This window comes from Bos javanicus, chromosome 11 (genome assembly GCF_032452875.1).
Source record: "Bos javanicus breed banteng chromosome 11, ARS-OSU_banteng_1.0, whole genome shotgun sequence".
NCBI lineage: Eukaryota > Metazoa > Chordata > Mammalia > Artiodactyla > Bovidae > Bos > Bos javanicus.
In genome coordinates this window covers 94560424-94578305 of record NC_083878.1, presented here as the reverse complement: position 1 = coordinate 94578305, position 17882 = coordinate 94560424, and the positions used below count along the sequence as shown (strand labels likewise).

General features: G+C 38.8%; 2 protein-coding genes across 8 annotated transcripts in view; both read left to right on the top strand.

Moving 5' to 3' along the window:
• DENND1A (DENN domain containing 1A) overlaps positions 1-17882 on the top strand; it is a 530572-nt gene that overhangs the window by 221917 nt on the left and 290773 nt on the right. The gene's annotated exons all lie outside the window — the stretch shown is intronic.
• On the top strand, positions 1007-1710 carry LOC133257529 (small ribosomal subunit protein uS10-like). Its single transcript, XM_061433495.1, has one exon. The coding sequence runs from the start codon at positions 1350-1352 to the stop codon at positions 1707-1709; it is 360 nt and encodes a 119-aa protein (XP_061289479.1). The 5' UTR covers positions 1007-1349; the 3' UTR covers position 1710.

Below are 17882 nucleotides of genomic sequence, written 5' to 3'. Positions count from 1 at the left end.
CTGAGGAGCGATTATCTTTGTCTTGTTCTCAGTGCTTAAGGGAGAACAGTGTTTTACCGTAAAGTTTGAGCTGTAGATTTTTTTAGAGCTGCCCTTAAATTGAGGTTTCCTTATATTCCTAGTTTTCTGAGAGTTTTTATTTTGAATAGATGTTGAGTTTTATTGTTTATTCTGCATATATTGCTATAAACATCTCTCTTCTTTATTCTTTTGAAATGGTAAATTAGAGTTTTAAAATATTCTACCAATCCATTTAATAATATATTTCATTCTTGTTAGTATATTACTGGTCTTGGTTGGCCAATATTTGGTTTAGAATTTTTGAGTCTGTGTTCATGAGAGATACTAAGATATGTACTTTTATAAGGTCTTTGTTCTAAGTTGTTATCAGAGTTATTTCTCTTCCAAAAGTTTGACATTTCTGTCTTTCACATTTAAAGCTTTAATCCACCTGGAAAAGCTTTTTATGGCTACTATACAATTGGGATCCATTCCCCTCACCCCCCAATTTGGATGTTCAATTGCCCTTATAACATCTTGAGTATCTAGTCTTTCCCCTAGGAATTTACAGTGCCAACCCTGTCATAGAGCATTTTCCTATATGCATGGTCTTATTTTTGGCTTTTCATTTTGTTCTGTTAGCTAATTTGTCTATCCTTGTGCTAATCAGTTGCTGTGTTGATTATGATAGTCTTAATACCTGTCAGGAAAGTTTCCTTACTTTTCTCAAAAATATCCTGCTTTGCTTGGTCCTTCCTTTTCATGTAAATTTTAAACTCATCAAATTTCATAAAAGCCATGGTGATATTTTGATTGGACTTTTCACTGAATACATAGAAAAGTCTAGGGTGAATTGACATCTCTGTTAATTGAGTCTTCCTACCCAATTTTTCAACATAAGACTCTTTAGGTCTTATTTTAATATCATTTAGTAACATTTATGGAGAAGGCAGTGGCACCCCACTCCAGTACTCTTGCCTGGAAAATCCCATGGATGGAGGAGCCTGGTAGGCTGCAGTCCATGGGGTAGCTGAGGGTCGGACACGACTGAGCGACTTCACTTTCACTTTTCACTTTCATGCATTGGCGAAGGAAATGGCAACCCACTCCAGTGTTCTTGCCTGGAGAATCCCAGGGATGGGGGAGCCTGGTGGGCTGCCGTCTATGGGGTCGCACAGAGTCGGACACAACTGAAATGACTTAGCAGTAACATTTAAAAGTTTCTTGGGCTCTTTGAGGAAGACGCGGTCTCGGCTGCTGCGGACTTTTGTGTCGCCCGCCTTTGCTCCTGACTCACCGCTGTTCGCTGTCGCCGAGGAACAAGTCGGTCAGGAAGCCACACCGCAGCCATGGCCTTTAAAGACACCGGCAAGACTCCAGTGGAGCCAGAGGTGGCCATTCACTGGATTAGGATCACCCTCACCAGCCCCAACGTGAAGTCTCTGGAGAAGGTGTGGGCTGACTTGATCAGAGGAGCAAAGGAAAAGAATCTCAAAGTGAAAGGACCAGTTCGGATGCCTACCAAGACTCTGAGAATAACTACGAGGAAAACTCCTTGTGGTGAAGGTTCTAAGACTTGGGATCGATTCCAAATGAGGATCCACAAGCGACTCATTGACCTGCACAGTCCTTCTGAAATTGTCAAGCAGATCACTTCCATCAGTATTGAGCCGGGAGTCGAGGTGGAAGTCACCATTGCCGATGCCTAAATCAGCCTTTTTAATAAATCGATAATCAGTTGTTTAAAAAAAAAAAAAAAGTTTCTTGGGAATTCCCTGGTGGTCCAGTAGTTAGGACTTGGTGCTTTCACTACCATGGGGTTCAATCCCTGGTTGGTGAACTAAGATCCTACAAGCTGTGTGGTATGCCCTCCCTCTAAATATTTTTCTTCCATAATGATCCTGCATGTCTTTGGATCAATTTCCCCCTGAGAACTTTTAAAATATCTTTTGTAAATGGCAAATACCTTTTGCATTTTGTTTTTGCATTTTCTGTTTTTCTATTCTTTAGAAACTAAAATGATTTTTGAATATTGATTTTTTTTGCCCAGCTCCTTAATTAATTCTACTAATTTTAATTTCTTTTGGGTTTCTGATAGAAAAGTATTTAACTTATAAGTGAGTGTTTGGTCTTGTCTTCTTTCAGTTATTTATACCTTTTATTTTCTTCTTTGGTTGTGGTGCCCTGTGTCTGCAGTACAGTGTTGTGTAGAGACAGATAGTGAATACCCTTTTATTATTCCCGATGTTAAAGTATTTTAATATTTCTCTAATAAGATCTTATGTATTAATTCTTTATTAGTTTAAGGAGGTCCTTTGGTGTTTCTAATTTGCTTTTACTTGTGTATTTACTTGCCCCAAATGAGTTAAGTCTAATAGTTGTTCTTACATGAAATCACTTCTTCTCTCATGCTGTTTTATTTGGAGTTCTGCATTTTCATAGTGCTTTGTCTCTGACATGGATTTCACTTACCTTGCTTGGGATTTGTGGATCAGCAAAATTCTGGAATAGCAATTCTGGAATGTTCTCAGCCATTACTTCTCTGACTACTGTTTCTTCTCCATTCTTTTTATTATATCCTTCTGGAAATCTGATTAGGATGTGTTTAACTTTTTCACTCTCTTTCATGTTGCTTATCTTTTTCATATTTTTTTTCTTTTTGTCTATTTAAACCATGTTATGAGTAATGTCACCCACTCTTTTCTGGCTGTTAGCCAGGAGTCCTAATGATTGTGGTGCTCTCTATATTATCCGTTGATCATTTTATCCAGATTTGTAGGTAAAATTTTGAATTGCAGATCTATGTGAGAACACACTTTTAGTTAGAAATTGTCAGTATCAGTAGAGATGTTTGCCTTCCACCCTGTGAGAACATCAAGAATGGAAAATTCTCTACTGGCAGAATGTTTTCAATTCTTTTTATCGTTCCACTAGAGATGTAGTCTTCAAGCTTTAAGTTGTAGTATCTTTAGAGGTTTCTAGGCTTTATCTCCTTTCATTTCTGCCTTCTATCTCTATTATTTGGGAGCTGAAAGAGCCCATCGTTTGTCAAAGAGCTTCAGGGTAAAAGCCAACTTTGATGCTAATTTTCCATTCTGAGTTTGAGTTTCCATTTCATTTTTTGCTCTCTGGAGCCTATGCTTTTTGCCAGGTTAGCATTACGTTTAAAGATTGTGTGTGTTTATGTGTGTGTGTAACTATATCATTTTAATTGTATTGATTGGGAGAGTTTCTCAAAATATCTCCATATGCCAATAAGGAAGATCTAAAAAATGTAAACACACATACACATTCTCTCTCTCACTTAAAATTGGTATGAAAGTTTGACAAATATATACAGATGTGTAACCACTACTGTAGTCAAGATATATAGAGTTTTTTGTTTCACTCAGAAGTTTATTGTTCTTCCTTGGTGGCTCAGATGGTAAAGAATCCACCTGCAGTGCAGAAGACCCAGGTTCGACCCCTGGGCCAAGAAGATCCCCTGGAGAAGGGAATGGATACCCATTCCAGTATTCTTGCCTTGAGAATACTGTGGACAGAGGAGCCTGGTGGGCTACAGTCCATGGGGTCGCAAAGAGTTGGACACGACTGAGTGACTGATCTGATCTGATGATTTATAGTGTTGAAAGTCTTTTCATGTACTTATATACTAGAAGATATTGCACATCATCTTTTGTAAAGCATCTTTTCAAACCTATTGATCATTTTTAAGAATGGGTTCTTTGTCTTATGATTACTGAGCTAGTAATCATAAGGTTTTGTTTTTTTTAATATGTTCTGACTATAAGTCTCTTATTAGATAATGTGCCTTGCAAATATTTCTTCAGTCTGTGGCTTGGCTTTTCATTTTCTTAAAAGTATCTTTCACGTACCATAAGGTTTTAATTTCAAAATCCAGTTTATTGATTTTTTCTTTTATGGTTCATGGTTTTTGTATCTTATGAAGTCTTTGCATAATACAAGAGCACAAAGATTTTCTCCTATATTTTCTTCTAGACACTTTATAGATTTATCTCATATTTAGGTCCTTGACCCATTTCTGGTGATTTTGTGTATGATGTGAGTTAAGGAAATTGGTATTAATATTATAAACTGCAATCATTAAAACATTGCTTTTGTAATATGAAAATATGAAGTACTTATGGGTAAACTCAACAATACATTTGCATGACCTGACCCCAAAAAGTATAAAACATTGCTGAGATATGTTAAAAGAAGAACTAAATAAGTAAAGAGAGAAAGCACGCTCTTGGATTCAAAGACTCACTCTTGTCAGGATGTTGTGATGCGTAATTTGGCTAAGCTCTGATGCCCAGTTGTTTGGTCTAACACTAGTCTAGATGATGCTGTGATTAACATTTATAATCAGTTAACTTTAAATAAAGGAAGAAACCCTCCATAATGTGGGTGGGCTTCATCCAATCAGTTGAAGGCTTTAAGAGCAAAACAACAGGTTTCCCAAAAAAAGAGGGAATTCCGCCTCACAGTTGTAAGAGAAATCCTGCCTGAGTTTCTAGTCTGCTGACCTGCCATACATATTTTTGACTTGCTTGTACCAATTCCTTAAAATAAATCTCTTTATTTATATATGTCCTATTGATTCTGTTTCTTTGGAGGACCTTTACTGGTACAGATGTCAGTTCCCCCAAGTTGATCTACAGGGTCAGTGCGATACCACTAGGCTTTTTAAATAGAACTCGACGAGCTAGATTCTAAAATTTGTATGGAAACTCATATGGCAAAGGGCTTAGCCAAACAGAGTTTGAAAAAAGAAGAATAAAGTTGGAAGAAATACATTATCTGATTTCAATTCTTGTTGTAAAGCTATAGTAATCAGTAGTATACATTGTGGTATTGACACAAGAATAGGCATATAGGTCAGTGGAAAAGAATAGAGAATCAGTTAATTATTTTTTAAATAAAGGTGCCAAGATGATTAAAGGGAGTGGGGAGAGGATGGTCTATCAAGAAAAAGTGTTGATGGAACACTGTTGTTGGAACACTTGAATGAATATATGTTTTTCAATAAAGAAGAAAATATCTCTAATTCCACCATCCAAAAGTAAAAATTGTGGTGCATTTTCTTTTAGTATTTTATTTAAAAAATATATAATATGCATATAATACATATGCACATATTAATTTTCTCACTTTCTTTAATATGGCTACTAATAAATTTTAATTAATGTATAGTTGAGTTATATTTGTAGAACACAGTGATTTAGTATTTTACAGATTATAATTTAAATTTATTAAAAGATATTGGCTATTATATTCCTGTGTTGTATAATACATCCTTGTGTATTATTTATTTTAAACATAGTAGTTTTCACCTCTTAATCTCCTATCCCCACCTTGCCCCTTCCCCCACATATTTTTAAATTTACATGTTTGAGATCATATACAGTTTCTATTTGACATTCATTTTATATAGTTCTGTAATGTTAAACTTTTCTCTCTGAAAGACATTTTAATGGCCACATAATACTAAATCACATAGGAGATTCATATTTAATCTAATGATCTTTACTGTTGAAATTTATAATAGTAATAGTTGCTGCCACTTATTAATTACTTTCCACATGGAAACTGTGCTAAGCATGTCACATGAATTATACTGTTGAATCCTTGCAAGAGCTCTTTCAAGTAGTTAGTTCCATTTTAAAGAAAAGGAAAACATGAGTTTTCAGTAGGTCACCTATCGCTAGTGTGTGAAGCTTGGGTTTATAATCAAATAGCTTTTATTCCAGCCCTTAAGAAAAACATGCTGCTAATTTTTTTTAAAGATTTATTTGTTTATTTAATTTTTTGACTGAGATGGGTCTTTGTTGCTGCATGTGGGCTTTCTCTAGTTGCTTTGAGTGGGGGCTACTTTTCATTGAGGTGCACAGGCTTATCGGTGTGGTAGCTTTTATTGTTGCAGAGCACAGACTCTTAAGAGCGCACAGGCTTCAGTAGTTGTGGCACAGGGGCTTAGTTGCTCTGCGGCACATGGGATCTTCCTGCACCAGGCACTGAAGCTGTGTCCCTTGCATTGCAAGGCACATTCTTACCACTGGACCACCACCTGCTAATTTTTAAGCTGTTTGCAAGCTCTTTGCATTTTTTTGCTGTCATAAGCAGCTCTGAAGCACATATCATTGTGTAGAAATCATTGTCTACATTTTAGATATCAAACTTCTTTTCCCCTGCCAGTCCTTCATGTATTTTGTCCATTCTCATCCAGTAAAATACTTCCAAAGCTGGTGTGCTTGTCCAGTGTAGCGCATGGGGTGAAACAATGTACAACTGCAGAGCCGTCTTTTTCGGTTGATGAAGGCCTGGGCCACATACGCACCAGGCCAGGACAGGCGTTCCTCTTGGAATACAGATTTGCAGGGGAATTCTGTGGAAATATTTGCTGGCTACTTGTTTTGGAAAACAAAGGAGCACTAATTTTTAGTAGTCTATCCCCTAGGACATTTAGTCCCACTTTAAAACAAAATTAGGTAACATTGGTCAAGTCACTCAATCCCTTTCTGTCTTCCTTGTTTTCTTCAGCTGAGAGAAGGACACGTTTAACATTTATCAACTGATCTCAGACTCATTTCCTGAGCCTTTTTGAGCCCCACTATTCTAATTACTCAGAATGTAGAACACACACACACACACACACACACACACACAGACCTTTAAACAAAGGGATCTTTCCTCAAGACTCCTTAGTGTGTTCCCTGGATTCACCTGTATTAGGGCTTTGATTTTATAGAATCAAAGTAGTCTACCACTCCTACTCACATGGTGCAAGTTTCCTTACCTCGGAGGGTACACTGTTCGGCCTTTTCTGTATGACATGGTAATGGGAGAGTTAAAGCATCTTGGTCCTTGGCTTCTGTTTTCTGCAGGTCTGCCTATCATCCTTGTGTTCCCTCACCCTGTTGTTGAGAGCACAAGTGACCTAAGTGAGATAGGAAGTCATGTCTTAGTTTGTGTAAAGGGTTGTTTTTAAGCAGCTTAAAGATGATGTTTATGTTTAGGATATCCTTTCATTTTCATTTCCAAGTTTAAGACTTAAGTATCATTGGTGTTAAGGGAGAAAGATGAGACAGCTTTACAGTCTCTCTGTTATTCCTTATGTCACTCTACAACTCTTTCTGGGGTTCCTGGTGTTTGAATTGAGTACTAAGGGTCCAAGAATCCTGGAACCCCACCATAGAAGAAGAGGAGAAGGACTGATAGATTAAAAGTTGAAGAAAACTGATAGGTAGAATAATGCCCATCCAGTTTCTCTTACCTCTGCTAATGGGAAGATGTCCCTTTAAATTTTCGGTCTTTGTTAATAGGAGCACAGTGATTTTTACTTGGAGAAACCTTTGTTAAAATGGCAGTTTTAAATGCAAGAAAAGAAAAAGTAATATGGAACCTAGGTGGAGATGAAATAAATATGCCTGTGTGCATATTTATAAATATGCATTTTTTTTCCTTTTTTTCTTCTTAAAATGGCAAGAGGGATATCTGGGGAACAGGATATAGTCTGCAAGCAGCTCTTCACCATGGTGGAATTTGGGGATTCCTTTTAATGAATGCAAAAGACATGCCTTTTTCATTGTTTATATAGCTCTGATTTCATTTTAAACTTAACTGGATCTTGTTAGAGTAGTAGCAGGTATTTTGTAAGATGTCACTGTTAACATAGCATCTTACAAAGTTTGCTTGAAGTGAGTTGCAAAGGATACTGATCTGTAAAAATCATTTTAGCTTTGTGTTTTTTATTTTTTGTTTTCCTGTGCCCCACCTAACTAACCTTGGGAAGACTTGATATGGATAAGATCTCTGTCATAATTTAGAAAGGAACATGCTCAATCCTTGCCTCTTCTCTGTCTAATGAGTTCATGTAAAAAATATATCAAAAGAAATTCTCATAGCGGAATCCTCACATTTCAAAGGGGAGTGTATTTATTATAAGAACTGCTGATTCATTAGGAATGCTTCCTAATTCGAACAGCAACAGCTGCTTCTGGTTAGAATAAACTCCATCTCTTTTGTGTCCTCTCTCTCCAAGGAGATGTTAAATTTTGTTTAAGATTTTTCTTCTGCTTTAGGTTTTTTCTCCTGTTTTTCCACTTTTCCTCAGTTATGGCACTTTATCCTTCTTAGTGTTCACAACCCGCTATACTTGCCCCCCACCTTTAGAAATGACTTTCATTAAGATTATAAATGCTAATAAAACTCTTCTGATAATGTGTTTTGTTTGCATTCACAGTGGCAATGGAGTGTATTGTGCAGCAGTAAAGAAAAAAGTCGAGACACGTTGTAGTCATGAATTCTAAGTGTAATAATTTAAAGTACCGGGAGCATTTGAGCAACTGCCATTGTCCATTAAATGAAACCACTGTATTAATGTATCATAGCATGCTGTTCTAATCACCTTTCTCCAAATACCAGCTTTTGAAAGAAACATGGCTGTATTTTTTATACAAAATCTAAAATCATGTAATTGAATGGCTTGGCAGAATAGGTAAATGAATGTAGCAACATGCATTCAAATATGTCCCTTTGGTTTGTAATGAGCTGATTGAAGTTCGCAGTTGTAAGACTTGCCATTTTATTTCCTGATTTTATATTCTGGACCCAGACAAAGATGCCAGTTTTTCTGTATTAAGAGTAAAAGAAAGAAGAAAATTGTTCATAAAAATCAAGAAGCCCTTTTTGGGGATCACGATTGGATCCTGAGCTCCAGTAGCCTTTGTTCAATCGTCCTCTGTAAATGAAGGTTCTTCTAATGTGACCATTTCTACTTAATTCTAGAATTAAGCCCTGTTAAGATTCAAAGAAATTCTGCCACATATGATGGAGCTGGTCATCTGCCCCATGAGTGTATGTGTGTGTGCAAGCTCATGTGAGAGATAATTGGTGACTGTGCACACTTTTCTCAATTTAGTTATCTCAGTAATTACCCTTGTTGATTTATGTGTCTGGTTCCCCCTCTGGACACTGAGCTTCTTAAAACTAGAAACTGCATCTTATTCACTTGCTAGCCCAGGACGCAGCAAAGGGCCTCACAGTCAATACATGTTTGATGTCTAAATGAGCCATAGAATACTAAAGCCAGATTGTCAGAACAGATATCAAAATGTGCAGGAGACAGAAAGATCCTCAAATTTGGAGCTAAACAAACATTATTTCACATCCTGGTTAGTAAGAGACTGTGGGAATTTCCTGTAGAATCCAACTGAAATTTTGATGTTTCAGGACAATTCTAGATACTGAAGACAGCAACTACTCTACATTCTCTCACACAAGAGAAGCCATGTTCTTTTGCATCCTAGTTGGTAGGAAATATAGCAGAAAAAGAAAGGCGAGAATAATACTGAGGGATTGCTAATCCATTCACTGGGGACAACATTCTGGGTTTGTTGAGATACCCTTTTGATTCTGAAAAATGCATGGCTCTAAGTGAGTCTCTTCCATTCTCTGAACTTCCCTTTCTTCTGCTATAAAATGAAAAGGTTGAACAGTTTAGAGCAACTGGCTGCTCTCACACCACCTTTGACTCATCTGGTTGGGCAGGTGACAGGGAGCTTGGGTTCTGCTTTTTCTGGTTTTGGAGCAAACCCTTGGCACTACCCATAGTGTTATGGTCAGACCTCTGGGCTGGCCTCATAGCTAGAAGAAAGCAAGGCAATACGGAGATAGGATATCCTACAACCCCAGTGTAGACAGATGGTTTCTTTCATTCACATGTAAGATGTATCTTAGGTAATTTATTGGTATTAAATAACACCTGTTTTGTTCAGTCACTAAATCACGTCTGATTCTTAGTGACCCCCACAGACTGCAGCACACCAGGCTTCCCAGTCCTTCACTATCTCCCTGAGTTTGCTCTAAGTGTCTGTTGAGTTGGTGATGCTACCTAACCATCTCATCCTCTGCCACCCCCTTCTTTTGCCTTCAGTCTTTCCCAGCATTAGGGTCTTTTCCATGAGTTGGCTCTTCACATCAGGTGGCCAAAGTATTGCAGCTTCAGCTTTAGCATCAGTCATTCCAATGAATATTAAGGGTTGATTTCCTTTAGGATTGATTGGTATGATCTCCTTGCAGTCCAAGGGAATCTCAAGAGTTCTCTCCAGCACCACAATTGAAAAGCATCAGTTCTTAAGCACTCAGCCTTCCTTATAGTCCAACTCTCACATCCATTCATGACTACTGGAAAAACCATAGCTTTGCCTATAGGGACCTTTGTCGGCAGAGTGGTGTCTCTGCTTTTTAATACTTTTGTCTAAGTTGGTCATAGCTTTCCTCCCAAGGAACAAGTATCTTTTAATTTCATGGCTGCAGTCTCCATCCACAGTGATTTTGGAGCCCAACAAAATAAAGTCTGTCACTGTTTCCACCTTTTCCCCATCTATTTGCCATGAAGTGATTCGACTGTATGCCATGATGTTAGCTTTTTTGAATGTTGGGTTTTAAGCCAGCTTTTTCACTTTCTTCTTTCACCCTCATCAAGAGGCTCTTTAGTTCCTCTTCAATTTCTGCCATTAGGTTGGTATCACCTGCATATCTGAGGTTATTGATATTTCTCCTGCCAGTCTTCATTCCAGCTTGTGATTCATCCAGCCTGGCATTTCACATTGATGTACTCTGCATATAAGGTAAATTAGCAAGGTGACAGTATACAGCATTGTCATACTGCTTTCCCAATTTTGAACCAGCCTCTTGTTCCATGTCTGGTTCTAATTGTTGCTTCTTGACCTGCATACTTCAAGCTGGTTTTAGAAAAGGCAGAGGAACCAGAGATCAAATTGCCAACATCTGCTGGATCATCGAAAAAGCAAGAGAGATCCAGAAAAACTTCTGCTTTATTGACTACGCCAAAATCTTTGACTGTGTGGATCACAACAAACTGTGGAAAATTCTGAAAGAGATGGGAATACCAGACCACCTGACCTGCCTCTTGAGAAACCTGTATGCAGGTCAGGAAGGAAGAGTTAGAACTGGACATGGAACAACAGACTGGTTCCAAATAGGAAAAGCAGTACGTCAAGGCTGTATATTGTCACTCTGCTTATTTAACTGACTCATTGGAAAAGACCCTGATGCTGGGAAAGATTGAGGGCAGGAGGAGAAGGGGACGACAGAGGATGAGATGGTTGGATGGCATCACCAACTCGATGGAGATGGGTTTGGGTGGACTCTGGGAGTTGGTGATGGACAGGGAGGCCTGGCGTGCTGCAGTTCATGGAGTCACAAAGAGTCGGACACGACTCAGCGACTGAACTGAACTGATCTGCATACAGGTTTCTCAAGAGACAGGTAAGGTGGCCTGGTATTCCCATCTCTTGAATAATTTTCCACAGTTTGTTGTGATCCACACAAAGCCTTTAGCATAATCAATGAAGCAGAAGTAGATGTTTTTCTGGAATTCCCTTGCGTTTCCTGTGATCCAGCAGATGTTGGCAATTTGATCTCTGGTTCTTCTGCCTTTTCGAAACCCAGCTTATACATATTGAAGTTCTCAGTTCACGTACTACTGAAACCTAGCTTGAAGGATTTTGAGCATAACCTTGCTAGCATCTGAAATGAATGCAATCATTAGTAGTTTGAATATTCTTTGACATTACACTTCTCTGGGATTGTAATGAAAACTGGCCTTTTCCAATCTTGTGGCTATTGCTGAGTTTTCCAAATTTGCTGGCATGTTGAGTGCAGCATTTCAACAGCATCATCTTTTAGGATTTGATATAGCTCAGCTAGAATTCCATCACCTCCACTAGTTTTTTTTGTAGTAATGCTTCCTAAGGCCCACTTGACTTCACACTGCAGGATGTCTGGCTGTAGGTGAGTGACCACACCATCATGATTTATCCAGGTCATTATCACTTTTCTTGTATAGTTCTTCTGTGTAATCTTGCCACTTCTTCTTAATCTCTTCTGCTTCTGTTAGGTCCTTGCTGTTTCTATCCTTTATCAAGCCCATCCTTGCACAAAATGTTCCCTTGATATCTCCAATATTCTTGAAGAAATTTCTAGTCTTTCTCATTCTGTTGTTTTCCTCTATTTCTTTGCATTGTTCACTTAAAGAAGATTTTCTTCTCTCTGCTTGCTGTTCTCTTGAACTCTGCCTTAAATAACATAACAAGGAAGTTTGCAAATGGTATACTGTTTTAATGCATTAAGTGAACTGAAGGTATTCCTGTAACATTTCCTCACCTGGGATAGAGCAACAGCTAGTGCCTTGGTGTTGTGAGACATTGGAATGACTGTGGGAATATGTCACTATTAAAACTTGTCTTAATCTAAGTGTGGAAATGGCAAAGTCCTCTAGGAAAAATAAAGAAAAGGCTAAAATATACAGTGTGGCTTAAAAGTTTTAATAAAAGCCTTGATAGATTATGACAGTGGCTACATACTATGTTATTTCATTTGACATATCTGAAAAAGGCAAAATTATAGGAATTGGAAACTGATCAGGTGCTGGGAGTGGGGGAACTGTTGACTACAAAAGCACAGCATAAGTAAATTGAGTGATATGGGGTAGAAGTGTTCCTTGTCTTAATTGTCTGTGGCTGTTAAACCACAGTGTACGTTTGTCAAAACTCATAGAACTGTACACCCAAGTGAAATAATTTTAATTTGAGGTTAAAAAAAAGTAAATTTTGAATGACAGAGGATGAGATGGTTGGATGGCATTATCAACTCAATGGACATGAGTTTGAGTAAGCTCCAGGAGTTGGTGATGGACAGGGAGGCCTGGCGCGCTGCAGTCCGTGGAGTCGCAAAGAGTCAGACGCAACTGAGCAACTGAACTGAACTGAATGGTGGGAAGAACAGGTGGTAAAGAGATGATCTCAGTATAGTGTGGTAGACACTCTACAAAGGATGAGGGGGATCAATTGGGATGGTGGTGGTGGTGGTTCAGTCGCTAAGTCCCATCAGACTCTTTGCAACCCCATGGACTGCAGCACGCCAGTCTCCTCTGTCCTCCACTAGCTCCCAGAGTTTGCTCAAATACATGTCCATTGAGTCAGTGATACTACAGGGGTCCTGGAAATGTTGTACATACTGATTGTGGTGGTGGTTACACAGATGTATATAGTTATCAAAACTCCTCTTCATGTATACATAGAATGGTTGGGCTTCATTATGTGTAAATGGACTTCCCTGGTGGGTCAGAGGTTAAAGCATCTGCCTGCAATGCGGGAGACCTGGGTTCAATCCCTGGGTTGGGAGGATCCACTGGAGAAGGAAATGGCAACCCACTCCAGTATTCTTGCCTGGAGAATCCCATGGACGGAGGAGCCTGGTGGGCTACAGTCCACGGGGTTGCAAAGAGTTGGACAGGACTGAGCGACTTCACTTTCACTTTTTATAATTTGAAATTGATTTATAAAAAAGAAAAAGTACCATGAGTTCTGGAACCAAAAGACCTTACATCAGATCTTGACTGCAGCTTTAGTAGCTTGGTGATCTTGAGCAAGTCACTGAACACCTTTGAGCCTCCGTTTCTCTTTCTGTTAGTTATAGCTGACAATACCCATGTCTTGTAGCTCTGGCAAGGAGTAGAGAAGGGGAGTAGAGATAATGCCCTTGAACTGCTTGGTTCCTGCCTGACATAGCTTAGGGACTAGATATTTTCATTCCCATCCTGTGAATGGCTCAGTATGGAGAATGGATCTTTGAATTAACTGAAGCTGCTATATTTTAAAATAGAAGTTAAGTTCAAACATTTGTGAAAGGTAAAAATGTTAACATCCATATGTTTGTTTAATGATAGCTTGTAGAGTCTTATTACTGTTGCTATCTTTTATATCATTATAACATAAATCTTCTAGGCTTAAGTCTTATTTAATTAGTCAAGAACAATATGTAATATTCCTTCAGTCAGGAAAGCCTAAGTAATTATTTGCAGTGTTATCTTGTAAAGAGTCATTAACTGAGAAATCATTCAAACAATACTAGTAACACATTTATGATTCCTATCTTTTTTCTTTGTTTTTATTCAGTCTTTGAAATGAAATCTTTTGTATCAAGTGGATAAATATTTTTTCCCTCTTTTGAGGGGAGGTATAGTGTATTTATTTACTTTTATTGAAGTGTAGTATAATATTATAATTTATAATTTATAAGTATACAATATAGTGATTCAGAATTTTAAATTTATACTCTGTTTATAGTTACATTCCCCATATTGTATAATGTGTCCTTATAGTTTATTTTATACCTAATAGTTTGTGCCTCTTAATATCCTGTTTATTGCCCTCCCTTTCCTCTTCCCACTGGTATGTTTACTGTTCTGTATATCTATGAGTCTATTTCTTTTTTGTTATATTTACTAGTTTGTTGTATTTTTTAGATTTTATATGTGATATCATACAGTATTTGTCTTGCTGTGTCTGACTTATTTCACTTTTAGCATAATGCCCTCCAACTCCATCCGTGTTGCTGCAAATGGCAAAATTACATTCTTTTTCACGGCTGATTAGTATTTCAAGTTCATAAGTATTAATAAGATTTCTTTGACCCTAGTTCCCCCTTTTATGACAAATGTTAAAAGTAATTATAAAGAATACACCCATGTTTGTGTTGCAGGAAAGGGGACCCCTTCCAGGGCCCCAGAGTGGGCTTTTGTCTAACACTTGGAAAACAATTGTCCAAGGAGACACACATGCTGGCAAAACAAGAGATGCTATTGGAAAGGGCACCTGGGCAGAGAGCAGTAGGTAAGGGAACCCAGGAGAACTGCTCTGCCATGTGACTCTCAGTCTTGGGTTTCATGGTGATGGCATTAGTTTCTGGGTTGTCTTTGGCCAATCATTCTTACTCAGAGTCCTTCCTGGGGGAGCCCTTATCACTCAGCCAAGATGGATGCCAATGAGAAGGATTCTGGGAGGTGGTCAGACATGTGCTGTCTTCTTTTGACCTTTCTCAAACTCTTCTGGTTGGTGGTGGCTTATTAGTTCCGTATTCTTTACTAGGACCTCCTGTCGTAAAACAATTCATGCAAATGGTTACTGTGGTACCTGGCCAGGGTGAGCGGTTTCAGTCAGTGTGCTTCCCCTAACACTTGTGGTGCTCAGCATTTTAAAGGCATTTGAAATAATCCAAAATGTGGCTTAGAACCACTCCTTCTCCTGAAAGAGCAGGTAACCATCTCCTACCTAATAATCACAATAGAAGCCACCTGGTTTTGAGTGCTTGGTGTGGTCTGTGGACTCTGATGGGCACTCTGTATTATTTGCATTAGAAGGTTATAATTAAATTTGTATTAAGTTGCTTAATTCATTCTATATGATGGCCTTGTTAGATAAATAGAAAGCATAAATAGAAAGTATTGTCCTTTGGCAAAGGAAAGTGGGCTTGGAGAGATGAAGTTATAGCTCAGGGGGAGCCCTCTAATAGGTGGGGGAAACAAGCCTGTTGTTCTGGGCTGTCCTCCTCTCCTAAGACTCACACAGTAGATGTTTATTCTGTAGGAGGTTCAATCTTCAGGCCAGCCTTTGCCTAATAAGAACTCAGTTTTCAGTTCTCCTGGAGCCAAAGCTTTTTAATTGCATTCAGTAATTTCTTTAAGTGATTAAAAGAGCGTTCACTATTAGAACCTTCTTTTTAGAGGGTTGCCAGCTACCTGGTTCTTAGAACCTTTGAGTTTATCTGCTTCCATACTTCCCCTTTCAGTTCAGTGTCCACTCTGTCTTTAAAGTGCACTTCTGAAAAAACAAAACTGATCAAATCCCTCTTAAAACTCTGCTTTCAGGAAAAGAGGAAAACTCCCTAGTCTTGTACATAAAACTCCTCACAAGCTGGTCTTTTTGGATTTCTCTATTCTCATTTTCTTCTACTGCCAAGAATCCCATCTGCACCCCCCAACCCAACCTCCCAACTGATTCCCCCCAAAAATCACACAGATAAACATCTTGCCCTTATCTTTAAGTGGAAAACAACCACCTCAAGTCATTTGTAGTCCATTGTCTCTATGCCTCTGGTGTATTTTGTCCTTTCATTTGGAAGTACAATTTTCTTTCATCTAACTTCTCTTCTTTGTTTAGCTAATACCCAAGTCTGGTTGAGATGCTCTTCCTCAGCATTTCCACAGCTCTCAGTGCCCCATTGTATCACAGCAGCCTCACAGTACATCAAGATTAACCATTTACATGTCTGTCTTACCCTGAGAGACCTAGGTTCCTTGAGGACAGACAGTGCTGTGTCTTGCTCATGTATTTATCTTGCTGTCTAGCACAGGCTGGCATGTATTGATGCTTCAGTTCAGTTCAGTTCAGTCACTCAGTTGTGTCCGACCCTTTGCGACCCCATGAACTGCAGCACGCCAGGCCTCCCTGTCCATCACCAACTCCCGAGTACACCCAAACTCATGTGCGTCGAGTCGGTGATGCCATCCAGTCATCTCATCCTCTGTTGTCCCCTTCTCCTCCTGCCCCCAATCCCTCCCAGCATCAGGGTCTTTTCCAATGAGTCAGCTCTTTGCATAAGGTGGCCAAAGTATTGGAGTTCCAGCTTCAACATCAGTCCTTCCAATGAACACCTAGGACTGATCTCCTTTAGAATGGACTGGTTGGATCTCCTTGCAGTCCAAGGGACTCGCAAGAGTGTTCTCCAGCGCCACAGTTCAAAAGCATCAATTCTTCGGTGGTCAGCTTTTTTCACAGTCCAACTCTCACATCCATACATGACCACTGGAAAAACCATAGCCTTGACTAGACGGACCTTTGTTGGCAAAGCTATGTCTCTGCTTTTTAATATGCTGTCTAGGTTGGTCATAACTTTCCTTCCAAGGAGTAAGCGTCTTTTAATTTAATGGCTGCAGTCACCATCTGCAGTGATTTGGGAGCCCAAAAAATAAAGTCTGATGCTGTTTCCACTGTTTCCCCATCTATTTGCCATGAAGTGATGGGACCGGATGCCATGATGTTCGTTTTCTGAATGTTGAGCTTTAAGCCAACTTTTTCACTCTCCACTTTCACTTTCATCAAGAGGCTTTTTAGTTCCTTTTCACTTTCTGCCATAAGGGTGGTGTCATCTGCATATCTGAGGTTATTGATATTTCTCCCAGCAATCTTGATTCCAGCTTGTGCTTCCTCCAGCCCAGCGTTTCTCATGATGTACTCTGCATAGAAGTTAAATAAGCAGGGTGACAATATACAGCCTTGACATACTCCTTTTCCTATTTGGAACCAGTCTGTTGTTCCATGTCCAGTTCTCAACTGTTGATTCCTGACCTGCATATAGATTTCTCAAGAGGCATGTCAGGTGGTCTGGTATTCCCATCTCTTTCAGAATTTTCCACAGTTTACTGTGATACTAAATGTTTATATGAACTATCCAGCCTTGGGGATTTGGCCTCAAAATCTAATGGAAAAAAAAAGATTCTGACCCTTTTTTCTTTCCCCTCTCAACTTAACAGGGCCTTGCATAACTGAGTGTCTCCTTTCTGAGACCCACCAAGCTTTATGGAGGCTGATTGCTCCCACAGTAAGGAAGATCACTGAAAACCCTGTTAACCCACCATTCTTCCCTGAAATTGAGATCTGTAATAAGCATGGTCTGGTTTCATCCACAGAACCTCTTTGAGAACTGGGTGGTCACAGTTAATCAAGCACACTTAAGGAAACAAGAGGATAGGCTTTAGATTCTGCTGTCCCTAACCAATCCACTTCCCTACAGTCAAACAAAATCACTTGGAAGTTGGTAGGCAGAGAGGAATCAAACATGTGGCTTAAAAAATTTTTTTAAAGTAAGTAAAAGTAATACATATGTATTGTAGAAAGCTTGGGAAATACAGGAAAACACACAAAATGAAAAATCATTTGTACATATTATAGAGCCTACTTTTATATATAAATATATTGTTAATGTTTTTCTATGTTGAAATATTTTCCTGTAGT